The sequence below is a fragment of the Cololabis saira genome, chromosome 18 (genome assembly GCF_033807715.1).
Source record: "Cololabis saira isolate AMF1-May2022 chromosome 18, fColSai1.1, whole genome shotgun sequence".
NCBI lineage: Eukaryota > Metazoa > Chordata > Actinopteri > Beloniformes > Belonidae > Cololabis > Cololabis saira.
Genome location: NC_084604.1, coordinates 32157486 through 32172100, shown reverse-complemented (window position 1 = coordinate 32172100; position 14615 = coordinate 32157486). Strand labels below are relative to the sequence as shown.

At 41.4% G+C, this 14615-nt stretch overlaps 2 protein-coding genes across 3 annotated transcripts in view; both read right to left on the bottom strand.

Moving 5' to 3' along the window:
* magl (MAX dimerization protein MGA-like) overlaps positions 1-4832 on the bottom strand; it is a 42345-nt gene extending 37513 nt beyond the window's left edge. For both annotated transcript variants that reach the window (XM_061746799.1, XM_061746800.1), the window contains exon 1: positions 4275-4832. The gene's annotated coding sequence lies outside the window, so the exon portion shown is untranslated. The remainder of the gene's footprint in view (positions 1-4274) is intronic.
* Positions 4833-13186: 8354 nt separating this feature from the next.
* Positions 13187-14122, bottom strand: LOC133464809 (uncharacterized). Its single transcript, XM_061746997.1, has one exon. It carries the CDS (start codon positions 14120-14122, stop codon positions 13187-13189), a length of 936 nt encoding a protein of 311 aa, XP_061602981.1.
* Between the last annotated feature and the right edge of the window lie 493 nt (positions 14123-14615).

The window sequence follows — 14615 nt, the reverse complement described above, 5'->3', positions numbered from 1 at the left end:
TAACCACTGTGACAGGCAGTATGTGTTTTCATTATAAGGTTAAAACATCATATGGCAACTCCCCATTCTCTATAAAACACACATTTTGCAAGTGTAACAACTACAAGTTGTTAAAGTCGATTTTAACCTAAGATGAAACCATCCAGTAAGTTGTAGCGTATCGTCCTGCACTACAATATTATGCTTACAAATGAATATATTTGACAACCGATAAGAGTCTGTGAAATCAAATGCAACATTAGATGGATACGGCAGGATATTGTCAATGAAGAGATAAATCAAGATGTTTTTCACCCAATGCTGTATTTCTGGAAGGCATTGCCATATTGAAAGGAATCACTATCAGTTACCATGGTTATTTTGACAGAATGAGAAAGAGTACATAGCTTGTTATTAGATTTTTACAATGTAGAGCAGATTCTCAGGGAAGAATAAAATCAAAAGAGAGGGACGCTACTCTTATTATTATGAAACATGAAATTATTTTGGTGTTCTGAGTCATAGTGTGGTTTGTTTGTTGGGTGATGTGAGTGTGTAGATGTTGCTTCTGTGAGCTTTTGATGCAGGTAACACCCATGATGATTTCTGAAGTTGTGTTAGGTGAGGAGCCTTTGACTTTCTGGGTTAGAATTTCAACTTCAGGGGTCGATCCAGTTCAAATTTCCGACATCAAACTCGATAATACTTCCAAGTACATTTCTAAGGCCACGTTTACACGTAGCCGGGTATTTACAAAAACGGATATTTTTCCCTCTCCGTTTTCAAAAATATCCTCGTTTACACAGACTCGCATGAAAACGCTGGTAACGTCATGCCAGCCAATCAGAATCCTGGAAAAAACATCAACAAATGACACGTGTAACTTCCAGTTAAGGCTGATTTATGGTTCCGCGTTACACCATGTCCACACTGCATGCGAGCGAGCGAGCTTTATTTTTTATTTCACTGTCTACACTGGTTGCGAGCGACGCGGCGCCGTTTTGAGCTGGACTTTTGTCGCACGCCCTGCTTCTATTTTCTTTTCTTCCTGTTGCTCGCTTTGAAAGCCGGTTGAAAGTTGAAAAAAAGTTGAAAGCGCTGAAGGAAACAGTCATTTCAATACAAGAACCTCAATAAAGTGGCAACTGCTGGAGGGAGATCGTCAAAGAGCTGGAAGGTTCTGATAAAATAATAAGATATAATAAGAATTATCATCGTATCATCTTATCTTAATCTTATTAGGGCTTAATTTGTGCCGGATCCAACAAGATCTGGTACCTATTTGATCATTTCTCGTGTCCTCTGCTTTTCCCCCACATCCCAGTAATGATCTGACATGTTTGCTGCTTTAACACCACGAACACGCCGCTCACTCCAGCTGTTCGCTGTTTCATTGCGTCACCACACGCCGTTATTTTGTTCGTTTTTTTCCCCACTTTGGTCGGACGTTAGACCTGCTTCTATTTTCTTCCTGCCGCCTTGTCTAGGAGTTCTTTTAGGAGTTTCTTTTAAGAGCGCACGGGCGGTTGGTGGGGCGAATAAAAGGCGAGTCTCGGGCGGGTGAATAAAGGCAGAATTATGGTTCCGCGTAAAATCGACGGCGTAGCCTACGGCGCATCGCCGCGTACCCTACGCCATAGGCTCTGCGTCGATTTAACGCGGGACCATAATTCAGGCTTTACTTCCAAGACGGAACGAGAGTCTGAGAGAATTTAAAACAGGTAAAATAAAATAAAATATTGACGGTGGCCAAACAAATTGTAAACACAGGTCGCACTCATGACGCTGCTGGTGACGTTTCTGTCGCATAATGTGACGTAAATATCCGTTTTCCTCCGTTTTGTCTGTTTAGACGCAAACGTGAAGACGGAGTTTTTGAAAATCTCCACTTTGGCCGGAGTTTTCAGAAATGATCGTTTTTGGGGGGCTTTGACCTCCGTTTTGGTGTAAACGAACGGCCAAAACGCATGAAAACACCTCCGTTTTTGCCCCGTGTAAACAGAGCCTAAGACAAACTTGGCATATGTCATAACTACATTCTCAACTTATCATCTTTAAAACAACATGAATGGATTGCCACCCAGAAGAGGTGCATGGTTAGCTAGATGGGAAGGTTTGACATTGATAAGACAATTGCTGTTTCTGCCCATTAAAGAGTCCTGTAATATCACCTGTGGGGAGAATTTTAGAGATTAAGTTTATGTTCCACTTAAGTACATAAATGTTCATTGCAAGCATTTACGTTGTTATCCAGAGACCTCTGTGTCTCGTTTAGACTTGTATGGTTGTTAAGCATCACATCCACCAGGGGAGCAATGATGAATCAACTTCTGATTTCCGAGTTGGAGGACACAAAAACAGCGGTGCGAACAGACCACTGAAGAAATGTCCCATCTTTTTACCTATGCACAAAATTTACAACAAATGTTTATTTCAATACGTCAGGATGTCATCCAATTTTCTGTCGCGTTCTTGTGTTTATTTTGTCAACTGACTCAATACTGCCCCCATGACTTCAAGCGCTATTGCTCCATTTCGCCTATATTCACAAACACCTAGATGACGTGCAAATGAATATTTTAAAAACAAATAGAACAGACGGAAGGCTCCACCTGTCTCTGCTTCAAACTTATAGAGCAAAGAAGTCCCTTAAGCCGCAGCCCTGAAATGTATTTAAAACCTTCAATCGTGTACGGTCATGTGACCGTTGTTTATTTGAACTTTTAGCTACATCGGACTACATTTACCTTAAGAAAGACAATTTTATGTAGCAAATGTATCCAATTTGTAAACAGAAGTGGCATTATATGGAAATAACAATACCCTATTGTTTTAGGGTGTTACACATAAACTATTATGTCAAATCAAACAAACGTACATACAAAAATATCAGCAAAAGAAGCTGCGTCAACTAAGTGTTTTTAAGTTTAGCTTAATAATAGGTATTTGATCCAGAGTAATCAAACGTGTGTGTATATTTTTATAGGTATACAGGACTGTCTCAGAAAATTAGAATATTGTGATAAAGTTCTTTATTTTCTGTAATGCAATTAAAAAAAATAAAAAATGCCATACATTCTGGATTCATTACAAATCAACTTAAATATTGCAAGCCTTTTATTATTTTCATATTGCTGATTATGGCTTACAGTTTAAGATTAAGATTCCCAGAATATTCAAATTTTTTGAGATAGGATATTTGAGTTTTCTTAAACTGTAAGCCATGATCAGCAATATTAAAATAATAAAAGGCTTGCAATATTTCAGTTGATTTGTAATGAATCCAGAATGTATGACATTTTTGCAGAATTACAGAAAATAAAGGACTTGATCACAATATTCTAATTTTCTGAGACAGTCCTGTACATTTGAAAGCACACGTGATGCAGGTGCAGTAATGCTAAGAGTATAGGTAACTTGCACATCTGTTTTGGTGTCATTCATTCCAAATGATTAATATAAACTTTGGAGCAACATAATATATGCTGCCATCCACAAAGGATATATTTCAGTGAAAGCTTTGCTTATTTCAGCAAGATAATGCAGAACCACATCATTTTTTGAGATAGGATATTTGAGTTTTCGTAAGCTGTAAGCCATGATCAGCAATATTAAAATAATAAAAGGCTTGCAATATTTCAGTTGATTTGTAATGAATCCAGAATGTATCACATTTTTGTAATTGCATTACAGAAAATCACAATATTCAAATTTTCTGAGACAGTCCTGTATGCACACGCACACACACATTATATATATATATATATATACACTTGTCACGCCTGTGCATGTGCTGTCTATATATATATATATATATATATATATATATATATATATATATATATATATATATATATACACACACACATACACACACACACACACACACACACATTTGTCGCTGACCAATGAGCTGGCCGGTGTCACACAGCTGAGGCCACGGCGGAAAGAGGAAACACACATAAAACCGACATTAAAAGTAAAATAACCTCCGTGGACAGAACACGAGCAGGACCAGGGACAGGTTCCGTGTTTTTGTCGTGAACCTGCCCCCCCAGCTGTGGTGTGATCCCCCGGTCACACCGGGACAGATGCTGCAGCAGAAAGGTGTTAATAACACCGACACCATCAGCAGCAACACCAACCCCTCACGGTGTCCCGTTTCACTTAAAAACATAACAAAAAACAAAGAAGTGTCGCCATAAATCATAACATTTCAGCCTTCCTTCTTCCTCACACGCCGCGGGCAGGAGGAGGAGGAAGGCCCGCTTGCTTCAATCCCTCCACTTACTCACCAAGTTGGAAAAGTTGCACGCTTCCTTCTCCCGCGCCGCGGCGGAACGGCCGTTAAAACGTCCGGTTACCGTGGCGACGGTGAACTGTTGCGCAACCGCGGCCGAAGCGAAGCCCCCTCGGCGGGATGATCCTCGAGCAGAAACACGGCGGGCAAATGGAGGCCGAGAGAGAGAGAGCCACGCCGTTCCTGCTCACACCGGCCGACCTGAGTGAGTGAGAGAGTGTGATACACGAGGCAGAGGCGGTATCACCCCCCACACACACCTCAATTTAATGGCGCGGGATTCCCGACCCGAAGCGGGAGTCCAGCCCCATCCCGGTCCGGAGACTCTCTCCCTCTCCCTCGCTTCTTCCCACCTCGGCGCGGGGGGTGAACACAACTCCCTCCAAGAGTTGAGCACAAATGTTTCCCACGTGTGAGTTTCCGGGCTGACAGCACATGCACAGGCGTGACAAGTGTCCTCTTTTCCGTGTTTTTCCCTTTACTTATTCAGCCTTTTTTTTTTTTTTTTTTCGCTCTCGTTCTCTCTTTCTCTCACCCACCTCGGCTCGGACTCGCTCCTCATGCGCACCCCCCCCCCGCGCACACACACACATGTACACACATCCGCGCTGCCGAGCTGTGACGTAGCACGTTCAGCGAGGCGGCAGATCCTGCAGCCAATGATGGCTCCCCTCGGACAACCCGACCGACCGCTTTCTTTAACCGCCATGGTGGCTTGGGAAATTATTAAAGCAGATTCATCAATTATTCGGCAAGATTAAAATTACACTTTTCGACAATGTATCACTATTTTAATGATACAACCAATTACAACTCATAACTCGAGAACACAAGACTGAAAAGCTGATTAGCCTCCATTTATTGGTTAAAATGGCGACCCCGTCTTGGTGTAAAATGTAAAATTAAAGCATATTCATGAATTACCTTCGCCAAAATTACAGCTCTTGAAATTCAATTCAATTCAACTTTACTAAACAGAAAGGTTTTAAGTTTAGTTTTAAAGGTGGAGGTGGTGTCAGCCTCCTTAACCCAGATTGGAAGTTGGTTCCAAAGTAATGGTGCCTGATAGCAGAATGCCCGCCCGCCCTCCAAATCTACATTTAGATACTCTAGGAACTACAAGTAAACCTGCACCCTGGGAGCGGAGAGCTCTGCCAGGAACATAAGGCACTATCAGGTCTTGTAAATACTGCGGAGCTAAGCCGTTTTGGGCTTTATATGCAAGTAATAAAATTTTAAATTGAATTCTGAATTTTACAGGTAGCCAAAATTACACTTTTCAACAACGTATCACTATTTTATGATACAACCAATTACAACTCATAACTCGAGAACACAAGACTGAAAAGCTGATTAGCGTCCATTTATTGGTTAAAATGGCGACCCCGCCTTGGTGTAAAATGTAAAATTAAAGCATATTCATGGATAACCTTCACCAAAATTACAGCTCTTGAAATTACACTTTTCGACAACGTATCACTATTTTATGATACAACCAATTACAACTCATAACTTGAGAAGGCAAAACTGTGAAAAGCTGATTAGCGCCCATTTATTTATTTATTGGTTAAAATGGCGACCCCGCCTTGCAGCTGTGATATATGTGTTTGATCCAACAAAAATTTGCACATTCATATTTATACCCTCAACATATAACTATTTTCCATTTAGCTGAAGCAGGGCTGATGCTTCAACGTCAAGCTGATGATGTCCTTACGAAGCAACAGTGCTGACTCGCTGACATGGCGGACATTTCTTATTTTTTAGGGAATAAAATCCATATTTTGAGTTAGTTTCTGCATAAAAATGAGTTTTGATTAAATTTCTAGCGATAAATATATATTTTACTTTCATAATATTCACTCAGTGAATGTACATAATCACTTTTTTTCCCGTTGTTCGTGAAGATCGGTTAGGTTACGCCGTAGGCTCTGCATCGATTTGACTCGCTGACCGAGGGCAAACATCATTTGCAGACTCGTCTCAGATTGTGACCAAGGGAGCAAGCATTTTATTGTGAGAAATAGAGAGAAATAATCCTGTGACTCGTCAGATTTGTTTTGGATGTTTCTGATATAATAGTTTTCAGAAACCACAAATTTACACACTTTCAGATAAAGCTGAAGTGAAGATAGCGGAGCTGATTTATGGTTCCGCGTTAAATCGACGCAGAGCCTACGGCGTAAGTTACGCAGCGACGCGCGCCGTACGCGCGCCGTACGCCATACCCTACGCCGTAGGCTCTGCTCTGGAGCCGGCAGACAGGCAGAAATCCCGAAATTTTCGGAGCAAATTTCTTAACAGGCGTTATTTGGATAAACTGAGCCCAGGTTGGGGATCTTAATGGTTACTTTTTTGCCTGAAAAAATATTAAAACTTAATAAAGTGGCATTTTAACAGCGCTACAGCTGAAATTAAAACAGCTTTTGGCTCTCAGCTTCCTGATCAGGGTAGGGATGAAAACGAGGGGGAGTGGGAGTATTGGGACAGGCACCTGGGAAGATTTCAAGTGCCCTAAAATCTGTCCCTTCATTTTTAGGGGTAGTTAAGAAAAGAAGGGCGAGTGAAGAAAAGTAGGGCTAGTGAAAAAAGGTAGGGGGAGTATTGGGATTGGGCCTTACAACTCATAACTCGAGAACACAAGACTGAAAAGCTGATTAGTGTCCATTTATTGGTTAAAATGGCGACCCCGCCTTGCAGTCGGGATATATGTGTTTGAGCCAACAAAAATGTGCACCTTCATATTTATACCAGACATTGGAGGACAGTTGTTGAGCGATTTCTGGGTTGTAATTAGAGGTTTAAAATTAAACCACTTACAAAAATTGAACATGGGCATCGGAGGGATACCTAATTTCCATTTAGCTGAAGCAGGGCTGATGCTTCAACGTTAAACTGATGTGCTTACACAGCAGCAGGGAACGATAACCCATAACCCACCCCGTACCCTGGTGTGCACATCTTTCCAAATGTTTCTACAATCCAGAATATATAAACTGTAAAATTACAGGAGAAACCCTTTCATGACCCTCCCTCCATGTAAAATTAAAGCATATTCATGAATTACCTTCGCCAAAATTACAGCTCTTGAAATTACACTCTGCGACAACGTAGGCTATCACTATTTTATGATACAACTAATTACAACTCCCAACTTGAGAACACAAGACTGTGAAAAGCTGATTAGCGTCCATTTATTGAAAATGGCGACCCTGCCTTGCTGCCGTGATATGTGTTTGAGCCAACAAAAATGTGCACCTTCACATTTATAGGCCTACCAGACATTGGGAGGACAGTTGTTGAGCGATTTCTGGGTTGTAATTAGAGGTTTAAAATTAAACCCTTTACAGCTTTTGAAATTACACTCCGCGGCAACGTATCACTATTTTATGATACAACCAATTACAACTCCCAACTTGAGAACACAAGACTGTGAAAAGCTGATTAGCGTCCATTTATTGGTTAAAATGGCGACCCCGCCTTGCAGCCGTGATATGTGTTTGAGCCAACAAAAATGTGCACATTCATATTTATACCGGACATTGGAGGACAGTTGTTGAGCGGTTTCTGGGTTGTAATTAGTGTTTTAAAATTAAACCCCTTACAAAATTTGAACATGGGCTTCGGAGTGATAACTATTTTCCATTTAGCTAAAGCAGGACTGATGCTTCAAGGTCAAACTGATGATGTACTTACACAGTAGCAGGGAACCACACCGTACCCTGATGTGGACATTTCTCCAAATGTTTCTACAATCCAGAATATATAAACTGTAAAATTACAGGAGAAACTCGCCATGACGTTTTCTGGAGAGCAGTTTTGAAGCCTCTTTTTCCAGAAACTTTCTCCGGGAACAAGCTGGAACATGCCCAGCTATGTCAATCAAAGCTAGCCATGGGCACGAGCTCCTTCAACCGATCCACGCTAGAGGAGCTGTGGAGCTGCCAGCAAACATTTGATGCAGAAAATCCCTCTCAGAATGTGGTTTTGTTGGTGAAATCAGAAATGACTGCTGCGTTTAGCCGAAGCTATCAGTAAAAACTGCTGATTGGTTCGCTAAGCTTTGTAGCATAATGATGACGGATGAGGAAGTGATAATGGCTAGCCATTGGCTTATCAGACTGTGTACATTTTGGAGCCACTTATTGTAAATACATAGCCTATTTATTGCTATGTATAAATTCACACACACACACAGTTGTAAATATGTGTATTTCTGCTGCATGGTGGGACCAGACGCCAACCATTTTACTTCCGGACTGAGGCTCATGCGGAACTAAGATTTGTTGCAGTTCCTTGACTGGCCGCTAGATGCTGGATCCAAAAGTGAGTCAATCTCAATTGTTTCCAATGTCAAAACGTCCAACTTTAGAGCATAAATAAACATATTTACACCCTGGTTCAAAAAATCTTTTTTGTCTCCATTATTTGATTTCACATCCTAGAGAACTCTGAGGGGGGTGACATTTTTTTGTACTACACCAGGAGAGTTTATATAAAGCAATACATTTATTTCTAATATGATTGATTGACAGTCTCCTCAGCTGTTATCCTTTCCTCATCAATAACTGTCATGCTACCGTGCTTAGTGAAGCAATCAGCCATTTGATTTAAGGGTAATTTTTGATTTCACAGCTGAGTCATCGTGTTAAACGGTATATCCTGCTGTAAGTCTGACGGCAGTTCTGCAAATATTTTGGTGGGGTTCAGCTGAAAGAGCTGAGAGCAAAGCTAACTTTGATTGACATCAATCAATCGATCAAATCAAATGCCTTTATTGTCATTGGACAGATGTACAATTACATTTGAATGCAACAATGATAAAAGAAAAGAAAAAAATAAAAACAGACCACTAAGACAACAAAGGAGAAGCAGACAGCCCAGTATCTTAAAGTGCTAAAAAAAAAATTGTTCTTTGGCCCCTGCCAACAGCGAGTAACTAGTTACCAGGGTAACTAGACCGCTAACCCAGTTGTTTACCCATTGGACATTAAAGTGGGAGAAGAGACTCGAGAAAGTAATTATAGTAGAGGAAAATGAGAGGGTCACAGAGTAATTGGACCTAATAAGATTAAAACTAGGGCAGTGTTATAAAAGCCACTTAACCTCCATGGATACAAGGAGACCCAGAGTTTAAATTTGCAAAAGTTCCTTTATGCCACTTCAGGCCAGGGTTGCGTTACATTTTACTTGAAAGTCAGACGTTGGAACTGGTATCAAGTCAGTCCTAAGTTGACCTTGTTCCAATTGAAAAATCAGCAAATGAACCTCTTCAAGTGGTGGATTAACTGTTGCAACTGGTAGCCATTGTATACCATTAACATTCAGTAAACCGTACTATAACAGTACTATAATGGCGCTTTTCCACTAGTACCTACTCAGCCCGACTCGACTCGCCTCGCCCCGGTTTGGGGCTTTTCCACTACGGGTCGAGGCGGGTGGAGTCGTGCCGAGTAGGTACTTTTTCTGTATCTATTCTGCCGAGGTTCTAAGCGTGCTGAGTCGGCCCTGGATCTGACATCATCACACTACACGCCACCGATGGGTCAGGGGGCCGTCAGACGTTTGAGTCAGAAGGCGGAAATCAGCGAAAAAGTGTCTCGTGGCTTCTTGTTCATTTTATTCAACCAGCAATGGCAGCGCAAAAGTCTTTTTCAACTGAGGTGCAGATGTTTATAAACCTGGTGGCTGAGGAGAGAATTAAAAAGGGATCTAGACGGGCGATAAGGAACGACAAGATCTACCAGGAGCTCTGTCACTTCATAGCTGCTTGTGACTTTTCAGCAGCGCCGAGACAAACAAACAAAAAAAAAAGCGTTGCCGCTTGGAGCTTCTTTGACTCTCATTTTTTAACTTGATATTGAACACAAGACACAGACCCAGCAGCACATCTATCATCTCCTCCAGGTTCTACATCTTTGGTGTTGTTGTCTTCTTCGTTTAGATCACACAATCAAATACGTCACAGCAGCTTCCCTCTAACCCGCCTACTTCTCATCTGGATGTCCAAAAAGAAACGAGGGCAAGGCGAGACGAGGCGTGGTGAGTGGTTCTAGTATAAAAGCGCCATAACAGTACTGTAACCGTACTGTACCAGTACTTTAACAGCAATATACCAGTACTATAACAGTACTATAACCTTACTATAACATTACTATAACAGCACTATAATGCCCCTTTTGCACTAGTATCACCTTAGCTCGGTTCTACCCGTTTTGCCCTTTTGCACTAGGGCTGAGACGGGTAGAGCCGCTCCAAGCCGATACTTTTTTCTGTAACCATTCTGGCCAGGTTCTATACGGGGCTGAGCAGGGACTATTTCTGAGGTCACCATCCTCCGCGCCAGTGATTGGTCGGGGGGCGGGGACGTCACCACCCTCCGCGCCTCTGATTGGTCGGGGGGCGGGGCCGTCAGACGTTTGAATCAGGAAGCGGGAGTCAGAGCGAGAGCGACCCGCGGCTCGCGGCGATTTTATTATAAAGCGCAAAACGTCTGTTTGGTGATCCAACTCTGAGGTGCAGATGTTCATAAACCTGGTGACTGACGAGAGAATTAAAAAAGGGATGTAGACGGGCTGTTTTACTCTCAGCCGCTCGCGGCTCCAGCTGATTTCTGATCAGCGCCGACATGAACAAAGCGGTTGCGCAATCGAGTACGTCACAGCAGCGTCACCCCAACCTGCCCACTCCTCCCCCCTGGCTGTGGAAAAACAAACGGGTAGAGGCGTGACGAGCCGAGTCGGGCCGAGTAAGTCCTAGTGCAAAAGTGCCATTACATTACTATAACAGTAGTGTTTCTTGGACTTTTTGGAGTTGGAATTCTGACTTTATGATCCACTAACTAACTATTTGCTAGAAATTATTTCAACCCCCAAGTACAAATGGAATACAGCAATTTAGCATAATCCTTTCAAAATAAATGAATCACAAATAAATAACAAGAAATTGAGTGATAATAAATATAATCCCACACAAGAATGGAGTGGGATTGGACTGATCTTTTTTATTAGGGTATGCAACTCAGTCCACAGCATTAAATTTAATTCCGTAGAACTACTTTTAAGTGAGTCTTGCACATCAAAGGGATAATCTCCTGTGGGATGCTTTATGTCATCTTTGCATCATTCCTTGCCTCCTCCAAAATTAAGTTCTCTAATGGCAATCTAACACATACCAAACCAATAATTCTGCAGATGATGTCTCTTCATGATGATGGCTGCTTTAATGTTTAAATGTAGATATTTTAGTTGTGTTGGAATAACAAAGGCAGTGGAAGAAAGCGTGTCTATGTCCATCTGCACTGGGGAGGGGGCTGGGCTGTAACCAAGATTATTCAATTTAAAATAATCGGGTTATTAGATTAATAAGTAGCAAATTAAAACAACAAAAATACAAAGGGTGTTTTTTTTTTACCACAGTATTGTACACCGATACAAGTGATTTAAACCCTTAAATGGCATTTTTAGTTTTGATCCTCTGGTCTGTTTTTTATTTTTTTCCCTTGAACAAAGTCGACAGCTTGACTTTAAAATAAAAAAGGGCGAATATGAACCTTCTCCGGTGAATAAAGAAAAGTAAAGGCAGACATGAGGAGAATAAATAGATAATAAAGGGCGTGATCGGCTGGTGAGAACATGGCGGTTCGAGCTCGACGAGGAAGTGGGAAACTCGTGTCGCTCCACGTGGAAGTTTTCAGCGTGTTTGTGCCGCGGAGCTCACACTCACGCCGACGCACACAGGACACACGGGGACGCGGGGGGACACGGAGACGCCGTCGGATTAAAGCGACGCCTGAAAAACCAAAGCAAGGAAATAAATAAAATAAAAAAATAACAATAATCCCACTCTTATACCGCGTCATTTCCACGTGGAGCCTCGAACTCGTTCAAAACAAACACATCACGTTAGACTAAGAGCAGCCTTCTCACTGTGGAAACTGATTTGGTGGAAAAATAAAATGTAGGAATTCAAATCAAATTGGGAATTGGGGGGTCGTTAACAGGTATTAATAAGAAATAAGTAATATTCATCATTGTGTTTATTTAAAAATATTTTTGAAATTAAAAAAATATTTTCTTTCTACAACTTTCACCCTTTGTTCAATAGAAACATAAATCTAAATTTTTTAAGATGATAGTAGAAAACAAAAGATAAAATATGAAGAATTGACTGGAAGATCCAAACTGAAAATAATGATGATTATCACTTTAGAATCAAAATCAATCAATCAATCTTTATTGTCAGATCATATTACTCAGTAACATGGGTAAAAAACGTGTTTGTGCAGGCTCATCATTTGCAGTTAAAAGAACTTCAAATATAAAATGACATACATTCAACATACGCACCATGTCACAACTGTACTAGAAACAATTTCTGTTGAACTGCATAAACAGACACAATATTCAGGCTCCCAGCATCATATCCTGATATTAATATGATATGGACTTTCCATTAATAAGTATAGGGAGTATAAAAATGTTTTTTTGCCTAAAAAAACCCTCAAGGGTCAACGTTTAAAGTCAGAAAAATATTGTGAACAGGCTTCACAGTGGAACCAGACTTTTCTGGGTTTACCAATAATACATGCTACTAAAACACATCGGTATACCTTAAGATCGTGAATGATGGCAGCAAAGGAGCTGAACGGTCTGTTGAAAATTTCTATGAAAAGTATTAAGAGCTGGTGAATGTCATATTCTTTAAAGCTTTTTAAAGAAACGTATGGTGTAAGGGCTAAAAACTATTTTACTTCAAATCCACCTGAAAGCCAAAAAAATGAACAAACAGTAATTTGAAATGAATTTGTTTTAAGTTGGTTTATGTGTATACTTTTAGTGCAATTTGCTCATTTATTTACATTTCATTGTATAAAAGAAATGCTAAGGACAATTTTATCAAGTCAGATCAAGTCTCACATATGCAAAGATTTAAATTATTAAGAGAGAACAGGCCAATCCCTATCCCGTACACATATGGACATAAGGATGTGTAGGAAATTGAGATGAAGAATTCAATTTCGTCCCAAAAAGGAAGGTCGTAAGGGCTAAAGCTCCACTGGAAGATCAGGTGGAGGGTCCAGTCGACCTGGAATAACCCCATGGCTGCCACTACAGCCACCGTGCTTCGATGGAGCCTCGGGTCTTTATTCCTCCTGCCGTGCTGGTTTGACCGGCTCACATTGACCACTGGTGTCACAGCTTTCCTCTGCTTCAGCAGCACTGAGATGATGAGGCAGCTGGTGACTGTGACAATGATCAGAGGCAGCAGGTGGCACACAAGGATGAATAGGTTTTTGTACGCGCGGTTTTGTTTGGGACAATGATTTTCATCACACTGAAAGAAGTCTGGAGGGCAATAGCTGCTGTCGTTTCTGGTGACATTTTCAGCAGAACCCTGATGGTTAATAGTAAAAATTGGGAGACACACGAGCACGGAGAGCGTCACACAAACTCCACTCAGCATCCACGCTGATCTGATGCTGTCCAGGTAGATCGGATTGACCCTGTTGTTGGCGTCTCTCAGCTTCTGGTAGCGGAAGATGCTGATGATGACCGTGAAAAGGATGCTGGCGATTTCACCAAACAACGTCAGAAACTTAAGTAAGCGACACGACCAAGTGCCGGTGGTGGAGTAAGCCTGAAGGATGATGACATCATAGATGTTTATGATGCAGATTTCCTCCAAGTTGGCGGCAGTCAATCCCAGGAGAAACAACTCAAACGATTTAACGTGGGAGAACTTATTACGGATGATGCAAAGGATGAAAAATACGTTACCCACAAACCCTGCGCAAGAAACAAAAATTCTCAAGCCCAGGAGGTTGACAGAAAACTCAGCCATACCTCAACGTTCGCTGGGTCTATCCTGCAAAAGATGCCAATTCAGAGCTCCTGCCAAACAACAAGGTGGAGAAATTAGCTTCCAGATTGGAGCAAAGTCACGAAATGAGTTTTGTCTGTCCCTGCTTTGCCGCATCACTGACCACCCAACCTTGTTAGGGAGTTCTCAAGGAAAGCGAGAATCTAGATTGGTGATTTGCTGTGCTCATTATAGAGACAGGAAAACAAGAGGGTGCTGGAAACACTGAAGCCTGGGAGTCATTAAAGTTTTACCTCTGAGCTTTTCAAAGCTTCATCCTGAGACTCACACAGTGTCTGACTTAAAGCAGTGACATGTTTTTCCTCTCCTCCAGTCTTATTACAAGGGCCTATTTAAACCATTTGACATGTGTCCTCTACTTCATAGTTGCTGTTTTGTGGTCAAACTGTCCCTGTGTGTGTTAAATTACAATGCATGACATTCTCTCTTAGGGTACTAACCATTTTGCTTCTTA

Excerpts from the sequence above, each read along its gene's own strand:
- LOC133464809 (XM_061746997.1), bottom strand. The coding sequence starts at position 14,122 with ATGGCTGAGTTTTCTGTCAACCTCCTGGGCTTGAGAATTTTTGTTTCT.